We start from the raw sequence: 19,669 nt of genomic DNA on the forward strand, positions 1-19,669 counted from the left end.
TAAAATGTATTGCTTAGTCTACAGGGATCTTGTATTACACTATGACTCACCTCATTCACAAGTGTAAACTAGAGTCAGATGAGATTAATTACTTATAACTGGTTGAAATGCTTATGCATATAAATTGTGACCATATTATTAAACCAAAGCATCAAATAGGTATGGTCTTCAGACCCATTCTCATTGGCTACGAGAGATGGACTCATATGACGTAAAGTTTCCGGGTTCGTCTCTTCGTTGGAGGTTACTGTCGGTCATTCATCCTGACGCGGTCCCGCTGACGTCTTGGTTTCTGAGGTAAGTACACTAGCTAGGGAAATGGCTCAGTAAACTGCAAGATAACCTGTTATCATCATTTTATTTACATACATGTGGCAATATTTTATATATATTTTTTATATCCAATGTAAGAAAGCTATCTGCCAACTTCATTCATATATTTGTTTATGATGATGCGCCTATGGTATCTGGCCAGCGCACGCTGCCTCGCCAGAAGCCACAATGTGACATTTCTGTTGCTAGTATGTTTTATTTGCTAGGCATCCGACAAAACGTCATAGTAATTTTCTCGGACATGTCGTTAACATTTTTATTCAGCAACGACACCTATTCATTTCAAATAAATGAGGCACATCATGGGTGTCTTGCACAGTGCCGCGTGGGTCTCAGTTTTCAAACATTATTATATGTATATTGGAGTATAACAGTTGCCCGTATTTTATTTTATTTTTTTTCTTATGTGAAAAATGATCGTACATTTGTTGGGATTAATAGCACGACTTTCAGATACGAAACTATGTCAAGGGAGTTGACGGAGATTTACTCTCGGTCAGACACGGATATGGCTTCACTCACTGGATTTAAAAAAAAATGTATATTTTATAGATGTCCATCTCAAAGGCATGTAACATTTCCCAGTTGTATACAACTAATGACCGTTTGAACAAACCATTTGATGTGGGTTATATACAAGTTTATATATGGGTTATATATACACCACACGTGATGGTGATATGATGATATGGTTTATTCAATAAGAACAAAATGTGATATCGATAAATGAATTTGCAGTACCAGTCCTAATAACAGGAGAGAAAATGAATGCAAAGTCTGGTGGGCACACTTCAAATCAGTCATCACCCTAAATTGTTTTGATCGGGTGTTTGTGTTACAATCCGTACTGATGTTTGATGTAGACTTGTGTTTAAAGGCTTGAGCTACATTAAAAGGCTTGTATTGCTAGTTTTGTCTATTTCTGGCATGTGTTTTTATAGACACAGCAGTAGCATTGATTATCCTTTCTTACAACACAGCCTTGCTATGAGTCTTGGTCACACGTTTCATGCTTCACACAGAGTACTCGTCACTGTGTGAAAGGTCATTGACATCACCTCAAGGTGAATATATTTACCAATGACATGCTTTTACACAGTGGTGTAAAGTACCTAATTAAGTCTTGTCCTGTTGTCCCCTCTGACTGTAGAGAGGAATCTCATCACTTCCTGTCCAATACAATCTCCTATTGGATTAGAGCAGTTGTGGATGGTATCAGGAGAATGTATGTTAGCTCTGTGAGTGCAGCTGAGTTTACCAAAGAGCTGAGACTAGGGATGAAGAATATACAGTCGTCTTGTGTACAATAAACATTGCCTGGACTAGGCTATTTGTTCAGGAAAAGAGAAAGACCTGTGTTTTGTTAGCTTGCCTTAGAACAGTAGGTAAGGTAACTAATTTCTTCTCTTGTTCATTCTCTCAAAAGGGTTGCATTGTTTCGGGCTGCTCTTCACCGGTGTAGTGTTTTTCAGAAGTGTGTGCATGTGGTCTTTCCTCTGCCAAATGCATGATGCTCTCCCACAATTCTGATTCTGTTTCAAGGGCTGATATACCTAATACCTGCCTTTTTATAATGGATATTTGAAAGTGGTAGGAAGATATTTTTTCTCTCACTGAATAAAAATATTGATTAAAGAAGGAATTTGTCCTGGCTGATTCCTTTCGGAGTTGTTATGCCTGAGTGTTGTTGTGCCTATGTAGTAAATGGAATTAGGCAGATCAGTGGCACATGAGCACGATAAGCACTTGAGCTTTCATTAGTACATCAACAGGGACTGTCTGGAGGGATGTCATGTGACAAGCATTTCATCATCAGGGCAACATAGCAGATCATGATGCAAGCATTACAACATGAAAAATTGTACAAGTTCTGATTCTGTCGAGGCATGCTCAGCTGCTAGTTACAGTAGCAGCAGTAAGATCAATTCGATTAACTTTTCAATGGAATGTAGGTCTTTTGACACTGTGTTCCTCTGATGTCAAGCTGACCTCCATTAGGCTACATTGTGGCTCTCATTGTATTATATGGTATTACATGGTTTGATATGGTTTGGTCTAAATGTTTTACTGAATAGTGGATATAAAGAAGAAGATGGACTTGAGGATAGGGCTCAACTCTTTATTTTCTTTGTTCAGGGCTTCAAATACAATTTTGTTTTGGCTTGGATAAAGTCCTGAATAACATTCTGTGACACTTTTACACTTTCTAGTGTGCTGGTATTGCTCTTGCCAGTTGCCATCTTAGAATCTTGCCCAATGAAATAATGTGTTCTTTGGCTTACATGGAACCTGCTTTCGATATACTTGTATTTCCTTTATTTTGGCAGTTACCTTTAGGGTCCAAAGGGTTGCCAAGTGGCACCAGAAATTTGGTGAAAGTAAAAGCGAAAAAAGAAAGTAAATAAATGCGTTACTGATATTACTTACATGTTTAAAATATTTTACTAGTAAAAGGTTAAGGTTTCATGTAGGCTATGCTGTCTCTCCCATTTAACTTAACCTAGCCTCACCTCTTTGGATTTATAACCATTCTGCTGAGCTCTGTCTTCTTTGTATTTCAGTCTTTTCATTTAGGCCTAAGTCATTCTCAAGGGGTATTTTCCTAGGGTAGGCCTAGTGGTTAACGCGTTGTGCCAGTAACCGAAAGGTTGCTATTTCAAATCCCACATCCGATAAGGTGGAAAATCTGTCGATATGCCTTTGAACAAGGCACCTAACCCTAATTGCTCCAGGGTCGCCATTGATAATGGCATAGCCTGGCAGTGGCCCCAACCTCTCAGGGAGAGTTGGGATATGCAAAAACACATTTCCAATTCACACGTGTATAATAGGGAAAATATAAGCACCCAAATTGTTATTAATATTATTATTTATTTATTAACAACTTGTTGCTCATTCTGATTATTCTACCTTATAATTGTTTTCTGTCTTAGCCAAGGCACAACCAATTGGCATAAATAAATACAGGTGTTCATTCAGCTTTTTAAAACACTGACCTAACATTCTTCAAGTGCTAGGAAATGATTGCACACTGCAAGCATCAATTATAGATAAGAGAAAAGATTGTCAAACCTTAAGTAACATTGACCAAACATGGGCCTAGATGTTTGTGTACAGCTGCATCAGCCATTGCAGTGCTCCATTGAAACTCAGCTATTTTGTCCAGCAATATAAAAACTATAATGATATATATAAAATGCAGCTAGGTTTGATGCATTGGAATATATGCTTTGACATGAAACGCATTCAAAAAGCCTCTGAAAACAAATAGTCATTCAGTGTGGCTTGTCTATAAATTAGATTTTGCATTATGCACAGTGCATACTTGTGGCTACTGGCTAGCTCCTAGCTGTAGTGCTTCAATATGACTAACATGCTTCTCTCTCTCTCTCTCCAACTCTCTCTTTCTATCCATTTTTTTCTTCTTCCCCTATGCTGAACAATTCTCGACCAATCACCCTGCTGTCTATAGAGCTAGCATCACATACCTCTTGTGTCAATCCTTTCCATTGAGTCGTCTGGATGCATGTGCTGCTACCTGTCCCATCTGTAATTACTGCCACCTGCCGTGGCAATCATTCCACAACCTGAGAGCTGAACCGTCTGAACTCTCCTTGACACAGACACTTCTCCCTCAAGTCTCTCTTTCTCTCCACTTCTGCCTCACCTTCAACCATGATGTTCAAAGTTGACATGCATTACATAGTCTTCTTGCCTGTGTACCTATTGATGTGGCTGTACACTCTCATCACGTTTATCCCATGGTATTTCCTCACTAATGCTGGAAAAAAGAAAGCCATGGCCAAGAGAGAGAAAGCCAAGTCCACCACAGGCAAAGCAGAGGGCCCCTATCGTTGTGTGGAGAACTTTGACAACCTGGCCCGGGAGGACTTTGAGGGAAAGGACACTCTAGACAAGCTGTTTGAGCATGCAGTGCAGCGCTTCGGCAACACAGACTGCCTGGGTACCAGGGAGCTCCTAAATGAGGAGAACGAGATGCAACCCAGCGGCAAGATCTTTAAGAAGGTAGAGTGATCACACACACTCCATCGCACCAGAAAGGAATTAGAGTGCAGTGAAGGTTCTGTGAAATAAGTAACTTCGGTTATGCGACCTGAAGCAGGTTTGTATAACTTCATATAACATCTAACTGTCCTAGATTAAATCCCCTATTGTGGAGTAATTGAATCGAATGTCATAAATGTTTTCACAGGAAATAACTTGATTTGACTCTCCAGTGGGATATTTTCAGTGAACTGAAGGCCCTTAGTAGAACTAACCCTAATAGCCTGTTCCTGTGCTCTCTCCTCTGCCGCAGCTGATCCTGGGGGAGTACAGGTGGCTGTCCTATGACGAGGTGGACCAGATCATCAGCCATCTAGGTAGTGGACTGGCAGCCCTGGGCCAGCAGCCCAAGAGTACCATCGCCATCTTCTGTGAGACACGGGCAGAGTGGATGATCACTGCACAGGCCTGCTTCAGACGCAACTTTCCATGTAGGCATTGACTGCAACACATCTCCCTGTTTAATGATGTAACACTAGCATATAAAGTAATAGAACAGTAATATTTCTGATAATTGTGCTGTGTGTTTGCATATAAACAACATGTTTGGTTGTGTTGCAGTGGTCACTCTGTATGCCACCCTGGGGGAGGAAGCGGTGGCCTTTGGGCTTAATGAGTGTGGGGCCACACACCTGATCACCAGCGCAGAGCTACTGGAGACTAAACTCAAGGTTGGAGATATTAGAGGAAATTAATGGTTCACATTCCAGCCTAACTACACACTACTGTTCTCAGCTCCTCTCTCAGTGGGAAAGAGAGCTGGATCGTTCCACGAAATGGGTGCCTTTTGCGCCCCTTTGATATTTTAAGTAGAAATTGTGCACGAATATTACATTTTAAAAGCCTGTTATATTAAATGAAGTGCCCTTTAATATAGACCACATGGATAATTCAATAAATCTGAATAAAGGCTTGCTAAAGTGACAAAGTGATACATTTTGACACATCCCTCCGTCCACCCTGTGCCACGTCTTGGAAGATTTCAACCGATGGAATCCAAACATTTCAACAAGTTTCACCATCAGCCCTAGTTATTTCTGTTGCTTTGATAAAGTCCCAGTGATTCATTTAAGCGTTTTCCTCATTTTAAGGTGAACCCTATTACATGAACTGAACTCTTGTTTTAATATGGTGAAACTATTACTTAAAGAAACATGTTTAAAGAAACATTGAACATCTAATAATCACAGCGTAAAAGCAGGTGAGCTGGTTCTACTCTTTTTGGCAATTTTCTGATGTTTTGTGGTTAAACTGAGTGGGTTGAGCATAACACGTCAACCCTGTTAACATTAGATAGACTAGAGTTGGTGTTGTTCACCTGAAAAACAAACCCCTGATATCGTCAAAACTTGAATGAACCCCAAAGGGCTGAGATTACTCATGTTCAAAGTCATGTCAAATAATGATGTCTTCCTATGTGTCTGACAGAATGTTTTGCCAGATATGCTCAACCTGAAGCACGTTATATATGTGGACAACAAGAGCATCAGCCGGACGGGCTACCCTGAGGGCATTCAGATCTACAGCATGCAGGCAGTACAGGAGTTGGGAGCCAAACCTGACAACTGTATGTGAAAACACATCAACAGCACTTTTCATATACAAAACACAGGTCACACTGTTGGGTCACTGTTTTGGGACACCCTGTTATGTCAAACAGTGTTTGCACTGAAACATGAGTTTACATATGGCCCAAATGCCATTGTAGAGATGGTAAAATGTATAAGCAGCTAAAAAAAAGTCTGAAGTATAATATACACATATGCTGGAAGTTTAGTTTCCCACTGCGTATATGGAAACTGGCTTGGACTGTACCATTTATTTTCTAAGTATTATTAAGTGACGTGTCCCCCTGTGCTCCTGGCAGTGAGTGTAGCTGTGCAGCGCCCCCAACCCACAGATCTGGCTGTGGTCATGTACACCAGCGGCTCCACAGGACGACCCAAAGGAGTCATGATCATCCACAGCAACCTGATCGCTGGCATGACGGGCCAGTGTGAGAGGATCCCCGGATTGGGGTGAGCAGAGCACTCTACTGCAGCGCCTCTATCAAGTGTATAACCAACATTTAACTAGGCTAGTCAGGTCTCTGCGTCACATTCCCATGTCAGACACAATGTTTTGAAACAGCAGACAAACAGTGTAATGTACTGATGATACCCTTGCCTGAACATGTTTAATCATGCACTCTTTTGACTGAACTTGATAATTAGATAAACAGTATTGTGGAAGTGCATAACTACTGTGGTGCAGGGTTACAGATATTGATGATGTAAAGTGCTGTCTCATCTTCATATTGCTAAGTTATGTTTGTGTCCATGTGCAGGCCAAAGGATACCTACATTGGCTACCTGCCTCTAGCTCATGTGCTGGAAATGACTGCTGAAATCTCATGTATGACGTATGGCTGCAGGATTGGCTACTCTTCTCCACAAACACTCTCTGACCAGGTAATATACTCAGCAGTTTGATCTAAAACGATAGAATTGATCATGCATATTTCAACAACAAAAAATGTTTTTTGCAATGTTGGCAACAATCTGTTATTTTGATATCTTCTCTTTTGCAGTCAACAAAAATCAAGAAGGGCAGTAAAGGAGACTGCTCTGTGTTGAGGCCTACTCTGATGGCAGCTGTACCGGTAAGAACAAGCATCCTTCCTTAAACTGTCTGCTTATCGCTGATGTGTTAGTGTTCTATGAAAAGGCTCCGTTAGAGATTTGTAGAAGTCCGCTCTAGAGGACATCTTCTAACAGGTTATGTTTGTTCTTTCATAACTATCCTGCAGCATTGATGTCCTCTGTAGAGGGTGGAAGCCGAGATATAAGATGTTTATCTGTTATCTGTCAGGAAATAATGGACCGCATCTATAAGAATGTGATGAACAAGGTGCAGGAGATGAGCTATGTGCAGAGGACTCTGTTTAAACTGGGCTACAACTACAAACTGGAACAGATCAAAATGGGCTACGATGCCCCACTCTGCAACATGTGAGTACACAAGGACACACACGCACACACTGCAGCATGTTTCTATCTACCATACACAATCCTGTGACATGCACATAGCTATCTCTATAGGTCAGATCCCTGATACAAGATTAGTGCATAAATCAATTGTAATTGGTCACATGCGCCGAATACAACAGGTGTAGACTTTACAGGGAAATGCTTACTTATGAGTTAAAAAACAAAGACAAATATTTGCTAAATAAAAAAACTAAATAGTAACACATTAAAAACAGTAATGAGGCTATATATGAGGAGATAAAGATAAAGAAATTAATATTAAAGGAGGTCAATGTAAATTGTCCGGGTTGCCATTTGATGAACTGTTCAGCAGTCTTATGGCTTGGGGGTAGAAGCTGTTCATCTGGGATGATGGTGTTGATGTGGGCCATGACCAGCCTTTCAAAGCATTTCATGGCTTCAGATGTGTGTGCTACGGGGTGGTAGTCATTTAGACAGATTACCTCTGGAATCTGTGTATTTTAAGTGTACTGTATGTATGCTTGTGTTTATTTTGACTGGTTTTGGAGGAAACCATATTTTTGTGTCTGCCAGTCAATGCTGCTTATCAGATATCAGGGTGTCCTTCTGACTGATTAGGGGTGATTACGAAATAGCTCTATTTGATTGATATCAGTGAAATTTCATCAGTAAACATGAACTAATGGTTAAGGTCGAAGTTGATTTCCTTCCTCTGTCCTGTCCGTCAGGCTGCTGTTTAAGAAGGTGAAGGCTCTGCTGGGAGGGAACATCAGGATGATGCTGTCAGGAGGAGCGCCCCTGTCCTCCGCCACCCAGCGCTTCATGAACATCTGCTTCTGTTGCCCCGTGGGACAGGGCTATGGCCTCACAGAGACCTGTGGAGCAGGTACCATCACAGAGGGTGAGTCAGGGCAGGCACAGGCATGGACTACTACTACTAGGGTCAGGGCATAAAATTAACACCCGTCAAATGCGGGTAGATTTTGGTATTGGTGGGTAAGAATGTATATTTCACCAGCCACATTGGTGGGTGGTCAATGTGCAGTGCTCTACAGTGAAATCATTACATGTGCGAATAAAAATAGTAAAAAGTCCAGGATGAGCACATGTGGAGTTAGGGTTAGAAAACTGCTGCAGTAGCTGTTTTCAAAGTATTTTTTCGGTTTTGTTTCATCGCTGCTAATTGCATGAAGACAGGAAACCTGTATATCCCACCTTGTGAAAAAAAAACATTGCCTGGCAGGGGAGCTGTGCGCAATGGGTGAAGTGTTGATATATTCATTTTTGGAGGCGCAGCGCACTTGCATACAAGTTTGTCTAATTTACTCAAAAGTCTACAACGTAAAGTGAGACTTTGTCCTTGTGTTTCTTGGCTATTTACATTATTATGTTCACAAGCTCGGTTGTTTTTAAACATTAGTTTGAGTCTGCTGCTTCAACTTATAGCAAAGAGACGCCCTATCCTAAATCTCACAGACTCGAGTGGCCACGGTACCACTGTAACCTCCCGCCCTTAAAGGGGCAGCTGAACATTTTGATCCTGATATTTTGATTGAAAGACTCGGTTCACAAAAAAATGTACTGAAATTGAGTAATAAACCACGGTACTTCTTACTAATACATTTGTTGTTTTAGAAACATTACAGAGCATGATCATCGGTTTGTGTTTGTTTTCTTCTGTAATATTTTGGCTGGTAAAAAATCTGAGTGGCAGGTAGATGTTTTAATCGTAGTAGTAGTGTGTAGGAGAATGGTGGGCGCTCTGTCATTTGAGAATCTTCACCATTGTGTTTTTTGTTAGGAAATTATTCCTATGCATGCTATGGCAATTTTGGGCTTTAGTCAAGACAGGCATTTGAGAGCATGCTATTGCTCAGGCTTCTTTTTAATCTATTGAGTTGCCCTGGGAGTTTCATGTCTTTAAACACATACTCTGAGGTAAATGTCTTTGTTCAAGCACCAACCTGTGAAAGGTTCTGTGATACTGGGATTGTTGATGGCAGAGGAGTGGCAGCTATACTAAATATAACTATTTTACTTCAATCGGCTTTGCTGTTTAGGTCACGCAGGTATTTGTCACTTTTCATTCCATTCTGAATGTAGAAGGATATGCTTGTGAGACGCTATGCAGCAGTATTTGAGTGTGAAACAGTTTGTCAAATGATGCCAAATAACCACTGGGGCCGATAAGGCCATATATTTTAACAGGACCTCTGGACATTGTCCTCTGCCTTCCAAGAAAGTTCCAAGAAACAATGTACAAGCTCTTAGTTTAAAAACAAACACAATATTATATTTGATAAAAAATGTATTATGTTTGCTATAATTTGATTTTCCTCATAGATCAAAGCAGTGTTGTAATTGTGTGCCTCCGCTCTTTGGTCAGTCTGAAGCACAAGTACATCTGTCGCTTCATGCCCCAGATGTGCATGAGCACTGATGCTTATTCTTTAATAAGAAAACCTTGATTTGAGAAATATTCAGAGTCTGGTTTTTAGCCCTTGGACCATGCCTCAGGACTACCTGGCATGATGACTCCTTGCTGTCCCCAGTCCACCTGGCCGTGCTGCTGCTCCAGTTTCAACTGTTCTGCCTGCGGCTATGGAATCCTGACCTGTTCACCGGACGTGCTACCTGTCCCAGACCTGCTGTTTTCAACTCTCTAGAGACAGCAGGAGCGGTAGAGATACTCTTAATGATCGGCTATGAAAAGCCAACTGACATTTACTGCCGAGGTGCTGACTTGCTGCACCCTCGACAACTACTGTGATTATTATTATTTGACCATTCTGGTAATTTATGAACATTTGAACATCTTGACCATGTTCTGTTATAATCTCCACCTGGCACAGCCAGAAGAGGACTGGCCACCCCTCATAGCCTGGTTCCTCTCTAGGTTTCTTTCTAGGTTTTGGCCTTTCTAGAGAGTTTTTCCTAGCCACCGTGCTTCTACACCTGCATTGTTTGGGGGTTCAGGCTGGGTTTCTGTACAGCACTTTGAGATATCAGCTGATAGGGCCTCCCGGGTGGCGCAGTGGTTAAGGGCGCTGTACTGCAGCGCCAGCTGTGCCATCAGAGACTCTGGGTTCGCGCCCAGGCTCTGTCGTAACCGGCCGCGACCGGGAGGTCCGTGGGGCGACGCACAATTGGCCTAGCGTCGTCCGGGTTAAGGAGGGCTTGGTCGTTAGGGATGTCCTTGTCTTATCGCGCACCAGCGACTCCTGTGGCGGGACGGGCGCAGTGCGCACTAACCAAGGTTGCCAGGTACACGGTGTTTCCTCCGGCACATTGGTGCGGCTGGCTTCCGGGTTGGATGTGCGCTGTGTTAAGAAGCAGTGCGGCTGGTTGGGTTGTGTATCGGTGTCATGTCTTATTATGTCTTGTTCCTGTTCTTTCTCTTCACTCTGTCTCTCTCTGCTGGTCTTATTAGGTTACCTTCTCTTTCTCTCCTTCTCCAGCTGTTCCTCATCTCCTCTAACTACCTCGTTCACCCTTTCCCCACCTGTTCTCTTTTTTCCCTCTGATTAGGTCTCTATTTCTCTCTCTGTTCCTGCTACTTTCGGTGTCAGATTCTCGTTTGAGTTTCTCATGCCAGAAGCAAGCTATCGTCTCGTTTGCTTCATCCTTGTCCTATCCTGTCGGAATCTGCCTGGCAGGTGCATCCTGTATACTACTAACTGTCTTTCGTTTGCACTGTGTCCAGTTCATCTGATGCTACGTGAGATCAGGTACCACTGTTCCTCTATGACCCGCGCCTACCCAGAGCGACCTGCAGCCTGTCGCCGCTAACCCAGCTATTCTCCTCTGCTGCTAAGAAGGGGACTCTCTTGTTATTTATCAGAGGGACTTTATGTTTCATTTGTCGCCCTCTCTGCGGGTTGTCTATTTTTGCCATTATCAACGTCTGAAGAGGATCTATGTCTTTCCTGTGTTCTCATTAAAGAACTCTGTTTTTGTTAAACCGCTTTTGGGTCCTCACTCAAGTGCACAACAATCGGAGGACGCATGACTTTCAACCTTCGTCTCTCCCAAGCCCGTACGGGAGTTGTAGAGATGAGACAAGATAGTAGCTACTACAACAATTGGAGACCGCGAAATTGGGGAGAAAAAGGGGTAAAAAAAAAAAAGATATCAGCTGATGTACGAAGGGCTGTATAAATAAATTAGATTTGATTAATGGGCTGGGTTACAGCCTAATACTGGCATCAAGTATTAAACTACGTGGTGTATTTATTTATCTGTGATTGTGTGTTTTGACTCCAGTTGCAGACTACAGCACTGGCAGAGTAGGAGCCCCCCTCATCTGCTGTGAGGTGAAACTACGAGACTGGGTTGAGGGTAAGACAGTAAGCCTATAGAACACACTTATTTATGAACATTTTTGATAAAGTGTACTGCACTGTTGAGGAGAGCTTGCAAGTAAAACATTTACTGTATTGTTTACACCAGTTGTCAAACCTTTTCAGCAGGGTCCCCATTTTTTTATGCCATAATTTCTCAGAACCCCATTTTTTTCCTGCCAGAATTTCTGGCGAACACACCCAAAATCAAATAACACAGCCTTAAAATCTGTACATTTTGATTTTCACATCAACAAATATCGTTTGATTCATTACATTTTCATCTTTCTAAGAGAACCAATACATACAGAGCCTTCAGAAAACTGCAAAACATGTGGAAAAGCAATTCACTTTTTGTCATGAATACTAAGTATTTGTTTGGAGCAAATTCAATGCAACACATTACCGAGTACCACTCTCCATATTTTCAAGCATAGGGGTGGCTGCACCATTGGCCTCATGGTAAAAATCCATGAGCGGTTTCCTTCCTCTCTGACTACTGAGTAAGGAAGGATGCCTGTATCTCTGTAGTGACTGGGTGTATTGATACACCATCCAAAGTGTAATGAATAACTTCACCATCCTCTAAGGGATATTCAATGTCTCCTTTGTTTTCACCCATCTACCAATACTATAGGTGCCCTTCTCTGTGAGGCATTGGAAAAGCGCCCTGGTCTTTGGTTGAATCTATGTTTGAAATTCACTGCTCGACTGAGAGAGCTTACAGATAATTGGATGTGTGGGGCACAGAGATGAGGTAGTCATTAAAAAATAATGTTAATAACACTATTATACACTATTGCACACATGGAGTCCATGCAACTTATATTACTTGTTAAGCACATTTTTACTCAACTTATTTAGGCTTGCCATAAAAATGGGGTTGAATACTTAGTGACTCAAGACATCTCAGCTTTTCATTTTTTTAAATTAATTTGTAACAATGTCTAAACACTTTGACAATATGGGGTATTGTGTGTAGGCCAGATACCAAACATCTCTATTTCATCCATTTTAAATGCAGGCTGCAACAGAACAACATGTGGAAAAAGTAAAGGAGTGTGAATATGATGTTTTCCACACACATTTAGTATGCATATCATGGATGACCTGGACATCCTCGTTCAGGAGCTGCCCTGTTTGCTTCTTTTGCTTGTTGTTACCGTATTTGCATGTGGCTCTCATTATGTGCCTTGATTAGTTTCCATGTGGTTAGTTTCTTCCTGTTCCAAACAATCCTTTTATTCAGCTATTCTCTACCACCATGCCTCACTCTTATCTTCCCACTGTGTTTCCAAGGTGGATACACCAGCCAGGACCAACCCCACCCCCGTGGAGAGATCATGATTGGTGGGCCCAACGTTACCATGGGTTACTATAAGAGCGAGCACCTGAACAATGACTTCTGGGTAGATGAGCAGGGCCAGAGGTGGTTTTGTACCGGGGATGTGGGGGAGATCCACTCTGATGGCTGTCTGCAGATAGTGGGTGAGTGGTGGAGAACATCTGAGTAATAACAACAGTGCTCACTGTTCATTGCACAACAGCTGCCTCTCAACACTTTATGACCATGAAGTAATACTGTCATAAACTATTCAAATTGATCTAAACAATGCTAACTGCCATAAAACCTCTCAGTGCTATACTGCCATATTTCAGTCTTCTCACTGACCCTCTCTGCTTTGTTTGTAGACCGTAAGAAGGACCTGGTCAAACTGCAGGCTGGAGAATATGTATCCTTGGGGAAAGTGGAGTCTGCTCTGAAGAACTGCCCCCTTATTGACAACATCTGTGCATATGCAAACAGGTAACTCTTCTGTCTGCTTTATTATACCACATACACTACTGGTCACTTAGAAATGTCCTTGTTTTTAAAAGATAATCACATTGATCAGAAATACATGTTAATGTTAATGTTGTAAATGACTTGTAGCTGAAAATGGCTGATTTTGAATGGATTGTCTACATAGGCGTACAGAGGCCCATTATCAGCAACCATCACTCCTGTATTCCAATGGCACGTTGTGTTAGCTAATCCAAGTTGATAATTTTAAAAGGCTAATTGATCATTAGAAAACCATTTTGTGATTATGTTAGCACAGCTGAAAACTGATGTGCTGATTTTAAAGAAGCAATAAAACTGTCCTTCTTTAGACTATTTGAGTATCTGGATCATCAGCATTTGTGGGTTCGATTACAGGCTCAAAATGGCCAGAAACAAAATCCTTTCTTCTGCTACTCGTCAGTCTATTCTTGTTCTGAGAAATGAAGGTTATTCCATGCGAGAAATTGCCAAGAAACTGAAGATCTTGTACAACGCTGTGTACTACTCCCTTCACAGAACAGTGCAAACTGGCTCTAACCAGAATAGAAAGAGGAGTGGGTGGCCCCGGTGCACAACTGAGCAAAAGGACAAGTACATTAGAGTGTCTAGTTTGAGAAACAGACGCCTCACAAGTCCTCAACTGGTAGCTTCATTAAATAGTACCTGCAAAACACCAGTCTCAACATCAGCAGTGAAGAGGCGATTCCGGGATGCTGGCCTTCTATTTTTAATGACGGCCTAGGAACAGTGGGTTAACTGCCTTGTTCAGGGGCAGAACAACAGATTTTTTTACCTTGCCAGCTCGGGGATTCGATCTTGCAACCTTTCAGTTACAAGTCCAATACTCTAACCACTAGGTTACCTATCTACATAGGCCTCTATATTCCTTAAAAAATCTGCCGTTTCCAGCTACAATAGTCATTTACAACATTAACAATGTCGACACTGTATTTCTTATCAATTTTATGTTATTTTAATGGACAAAAAATGTGCTTTTCTTTCAAAAAACAAGGACATTTGTAAGTGACCCCAAACTTTTGAACGGTACTGTAGGTTTTACATTGATACCAAATGCGTTTGTGGTTATGTTTTAGTAGTTATTCTACATGTATTACCCCTAAAACATATTCAATGTGCATGCTCAAGTCTAGTCTATCATTTTATTTTCTCTTGCTTTTAGTGATCAGAACTACGTGATAAGCTTTGTGGTACCGAACCAGAAGCAGCTGACAACTCTGGCCAATAACAACGGCATAAGTGTTGCCTGGGAGGAGATCTGTAACCACCCAGTCATGGAGAAGGAGGTCCTGAAGGCCATCAAAGAGGTGGCTGCCTCAAGTAAGGCTGAAAGCTACTCTGACACATATCTTATTAACTTGACCAACCAGATGGACAATAACCTAGAATTAATAGACACATCATTTCAGTGTGACGAGGGCTTTGCTCATGCCATGCATATCCCTTTTATATTAACCATTTTGCCCCCCCCCCCCAGTCAAACTGCAGCGTTTTGAGATCCCAGTGAAAGTGCGTCTAAGCCCAGAGCCATGGACCCCTGAGACTGGCCTGGTGACAGATGCATTCAAATTGAAGAGGAAGGAGCTGAAGAATCACTTTCAGACTGATATAGAGAGAATGTACGGAGGGAAGTAGAGCCACCATCTGATCTAACCAAAGAACAGTTTCCTTACAACTTTCACCAGTGATGTGTCTGAATAATAATAATACTATTTATTTGTATTGCGCTTTTCATAAGAGTTATTTCTAAGCTCTACAGAAAAAACCCCACTTGGGTGTAAAAAACATTAGGAACACCTTCTTAATATTGAGTTGCACCACGTTTTGCCCTCAGAATAGTCTCAATTTGTCAGGGCATGGACTCTACAAGGTGTTGAAAGTGTTCCACAGGGATGCTGGCCCATGTTGACTCCAATGCTTCACACAGTTGTCAAATTGGCTGGATGTCCTTTGGGTGGTGGACCATTCTTGATGCACACAGGAAACTGTTGTGTGTGAAAAACCCAGCAGTGTTGCAGTTCTTGACACACTCAAACCGGTGCGCCTGGCACCTACTACCATACCCCATTCAAAGGCATTTCAATATTGTTCCTTGCCCATTCACCCTCTGCATGGCACACATACATAATCCATGTCTCAATTGTCTCAAGGCTTAAATATTTTCTTGAACCTATTTCCTCCCCTTAATCTCCACTGATTGAAATGGACTTAACAGGTGACATCAATAAGGGAACATAGCTTTCACCTTGATTCACCTGGGCAGTCTATGTTATGGAAAGAGCAGGTGTTCCTAATATCTGTACACTCCCGTGTTTAAACACAACATACATTTAGAATCAAGGCAGGTAAAATAGCAATAATGGTCAAGGTGCGATTATTATTTTTTGCTTCGGACTAGGACTGAAAAAGACTGTAGAAGTGGAATATAAGGCCCGTTTTAAAAGTTTAGAGTGATGGAGAGGCGCTCAGGTCGTCAGGGAGAGCATTCCATAGGAGAGGGACTAGGGAGCAGAAGGCTCAGTCCCCATAGTTCGGAATGTGTGTAAATATGCTCGCGTGTGTTTGCATATGCTTCAAAGCATTATGCCTGTGAACTGTAGAATTTGTCGTTCCACACCATCTCTTTTGTCAAATTATGAATGTCAGTCCATAAAGTCCAGCACAGAGGGATCAGCTGGTTAGTTACAGCTATTTGGGTACATGTAGTTGTCTCCATGCTTGGGGGCAATTGGCAATGCAAGTCTTGTATTTGCATATTGTAATTTGCCTTTGGAATGTATTTTTTTTTTGTCTAAGGAAGTTAGGTGTCATAATGTCTTATGAATTGGCCATTGTCAATTTTAGAAATTTCCTGTAGCTGTAAGACAGAGTTGGGCAATTGGCGGCCCCCGATCAATTTCCAAATACAGGGCAGCCCCCCCCCAAAAAAAGTATTTTCATTATAAATTTTAGGGACTCATTCGGGGGCCCCACTTGAGTGTTAGAATAGTAAAATACACAAGGTGCAATTTCTAAATTTGGTGTGCATTAGTAGTTTTTCTGTTATTCAATCAGTCACCAACAGTCACTCAATTAGCCATGTCAGCTAACAATTTTTAGATTAAGTCTTTCCAGCTTTCTAAACTTGTAGTAATCGTGGTCGAATTCCGATCAGGCACGTGACCAGGGCTCCTATTGATTTAGTTAATCACTCTCACTCAAATACAGTTATAGCTGATTTCAGGATTGTATATCGATTTGCAAAATGTGTAAAATTTCAGGAAATTAGCTTTAAAACGGAAAAGATTTCTCTCCCCCATAGCAAAATTGTTAGAATTGCGGGAAATATGCTGTAAAACTGTCATTTTTGTTCTCTCTGCCCCAGGACAAAATGTGTAGAATTGCAGGAAATGTACTTTAAAATGTACATTTTTCTCTTCACCGTCAAATCTTGCTGAGGGCCCCCAAAAGGCTAGGTCTGGCCCTGGCTACTGGAATAAAGTGGTGAGGAGGAGCTTTGTAGACCCATACTCTCTGGAAGTAATTTATCCAGCCAAACTAGCATATTTATAGCCAGCTAGTTTAGTCAAATCAAATTGTCTCATGAGCCGACTACAAGTGTAGACTTCACTGTGAAATGCTTACTTACGAGCGCTTTCCCAACAATGCAGAGTTAAAAAGTAAGACAATATTAGCAAAAAGGGACAACCATGGAAAACAAGCTCTGGACAGGATATAGCTGAGCGCACATGTGCACTAGGCTAGTTCAGGACACAGAGATTGTAGTTTTTATGCCCTAATATCAGGAGCTGGTGGGGGAAAGTAAGATTAAACAATTCAGACACTGAAACAAGTACATCAGATGGCACAAATTTAAGGAGAGCAAATTGATATACAATCCAAAAATCAGCTGTAACTGTCAATAGTAAAACAAAGCTTAAAACTATATTTGATTAAAACTGAATCCATAAAATGAATGGTGAAGTCACTTCCGGACACGGTAGCGTCCTCCTCACCACTTGTTAAACTACTTAACTCTCTTAAGTAAATGAACTGCACAAATGGATTGATTGAACAAATCAGTTGACTGCATGTGTGGGTATGGATGTGAGTACGCAGATCCGCAAGCCACTGTGGCCCATCAGGATAAATTCAGAGTTTCTTTGTGGCCCCCACTCCCATCAATGTTGCCCATACCTGCTAACCTACTGGAAGTATGATGAAAAAAAACATTATGCTGCCCCCTAGTGTGCAAGCCCCCACAGTGCTGCTGTATACATTTGCTTGTTCGAAACATAGGTTCACATTACTGCCACAAGACTGCTGAGACCCCACAATCCTTCAGGCTATTGCACAAAAATGAAACCTGAGTGTAATTTTGGAAATTTCTGTCACTTGTACTTGTTTTAATTTTGGTTTTCATGTTTTAAACCAGCTCATGGCATTGTCATGGTGACACAACCCAACCCAAGCATGTCACGTTATGTTTTGGATTTTTCAGGTACTAGGTCTGGTATGGTGAATATCATTCTTGCTATGTTACAGAATGGATTATCATTTCTGTTTGAAGATGGTCCTTTAGCCTCTTTGTTTCATGCTGATCTCTACCGACACCTCTGTTTTTGTATACTGTACAATATTTATAGACTTCGTTTATATGTTTCAAGTCATCTTTATAATGTAATATTTCTACATTTCCAACCTCTGGATCTGCCAATTTAATAGTCTGTATTCTCTTGAATAATTGTATATTTATCAAGATATGAAGTACTCAATATAATTCAATGCAATTTTTTAGATGCTGTTAAATCCAATTGAGTAGCATGTGTAAATAAAACTTGAATGTAAAGATGTTGTATGCATATACATTAAGGTCAAGTTAAATGTTGAGCCATTTAAGAAAAAAATGAATTTAATTCTATTGAATTGTTTAAAGGTCACAATTGTGCTTCTTGAAACTTTGTGTGAAACATTGACGAAAATGCTGTGAATAGGCAAGTTTGCTTCAAATGTACAGACATACAAAGCTCATGAGTTATAGCATTCTGAAGCTTTTTAATGTCGCATATAATGCAGTAAGAGGGAATTTATGGTGTTGTGACCAACTGAAACATGCAAATTAATGCCAAAAATGTATATTCCAGGATGCATTCATATCATAAAATGAACTATCCCAATTGAGCCATCCTCTGGCCAACACATTGGGATAAAACAAAGACACTGTTAGCCATGATACGACTCTAATCCATGATGTCATATTACAGCCCTGTTCCAATAGGAGTGAGAAAGGTCAAAAAGCCACTACATGTTTTTTGTCAATGTTTAATTTTTTACACTCAGGGTTAACTATACATCAACCAAGAATGCACTGCAGTAGTAATTATTTTGAGAACATTTCATCTTATGTTAATTGTGAAGCACTTCATTGGTTTATATTGATGTTTTGTCAGCTCATTTGTATTATTTATAAAAATCTGTTACGTGTATGAAACAATGTGTGATAAGGGATGGGCAGTGTGTACATTCTGGTGAAGTCATTTTCTGTACATGTACTTTTTATATGAATATATTAAAGCTTTCTGCCCACTGTAAAATGTTGTTTTATTATTTGAAGAAGTGTCAGACTAATATTAAGTATTGTTTAATGATATACAATTAGGTTCACTAGTTTAAATCTACCACATTATTTCACAGTTCTGTAAAGAAAGAGAGATTCTCCCTATCATTGGAGCAAGCTTTGCAAATCTTTCAACAAGGATAATGACTGAATTTAAACCATGCCCAAGGTATGAGGTGATGAATGAGTCTGGTTCATTTAAATAGGTAGTGTAGGGCTCACAGCAAATTTAAATCTTTATTATAGGGCTCACTTGGAGTCATGGCAAGTAACAGAAATTAAGAAGAAAAAAAATTGGATTCTGTCCTACAACCTGACATGATTGTTTAATTATGTGAGAGAATGGAGTTTATGGTTGTGGAAACTGGTAGACTAGAGATGTAAACCCTTTCAAATATAATTCAATGATCTGTTGTGGTTCGTACATAAAACATGTGTTGTGCGTAAAAAGCTATTCTTATTTTCGCTGTGCAAAACCTATACCATAATGTGTATACTGGTT

The 19,669-nt window shown here is 40.8% G+C and overlaps 1 protein-coding gene across 3 annotated transcripts; it reads left to right on the top strand.

Annotated features, from left to right (window-relative positions):
- Positions 1-242: 242 nt before the first annotated feature.
- Positions 243-19,144, top strand: LOC135550588 (long-chain-fatty-acid--CoA ligase 4-like). Of its 3 annotated transcripts, none has more exons than XM_064981535.1 (15): positions 243-297; positions 4,126-4,359; positions 4,652-4,829; positions 4,960-5,069; positions 5,827-5,965; positions 6,266-6,416; positions 6,725-6,848; positions 6,968-7,039; positions 7,249-7,388; positions 8,117-8,289; positions 11,652-11,726; positions 13,028-13,216; positions 13,421-13,535; positions 14,734-14,891; positions 15,049-19,144. In XM_064981535.1, exons 2-15 carry the CDS (start codon positions 4,132-4,134, stop codon positions 15,204-15,206), a joined length of 2,010 nt encoding a protein of 669 aa, XP_064837607.1. In that variant the 5' UTR covers positions 243-297; positions 4,126-4,131; the 3' UTR covers positions 15,207-19,144. The 3 variants fall into 3 exon arrangements, with proteins under 3 accessions (XP_064837607.1, XP_064837606.1, XP_064837608.1); XM_064981534.1 differs by having other exon boundaries at positions 244-297; positions 3,806-4,359; XM_064981536.1 differs by having other exon boundaries at positions 254-297; positions 4,130-4,359.
- Positions 19,145-19,669: the final 525 nt, after the last annotated feature.

The sequence above is a fragment of the Oncorhynchus masou genome, chromosome 12, assembly GCF_036934945.1.
Source record: "Oncorhynchus masou masou isolate Uvic2021 chromosome 12, UVic_Omas_1.1, whole genome shotgun sequence".
Taxonomy (NCBI): domain Eukaryota; kingdom Metazoa; phylum Chordata; class Actinopteri; order Salmoniformes; family Salmonidae; genus Oncorhynchus; species Oncorhynchus masou.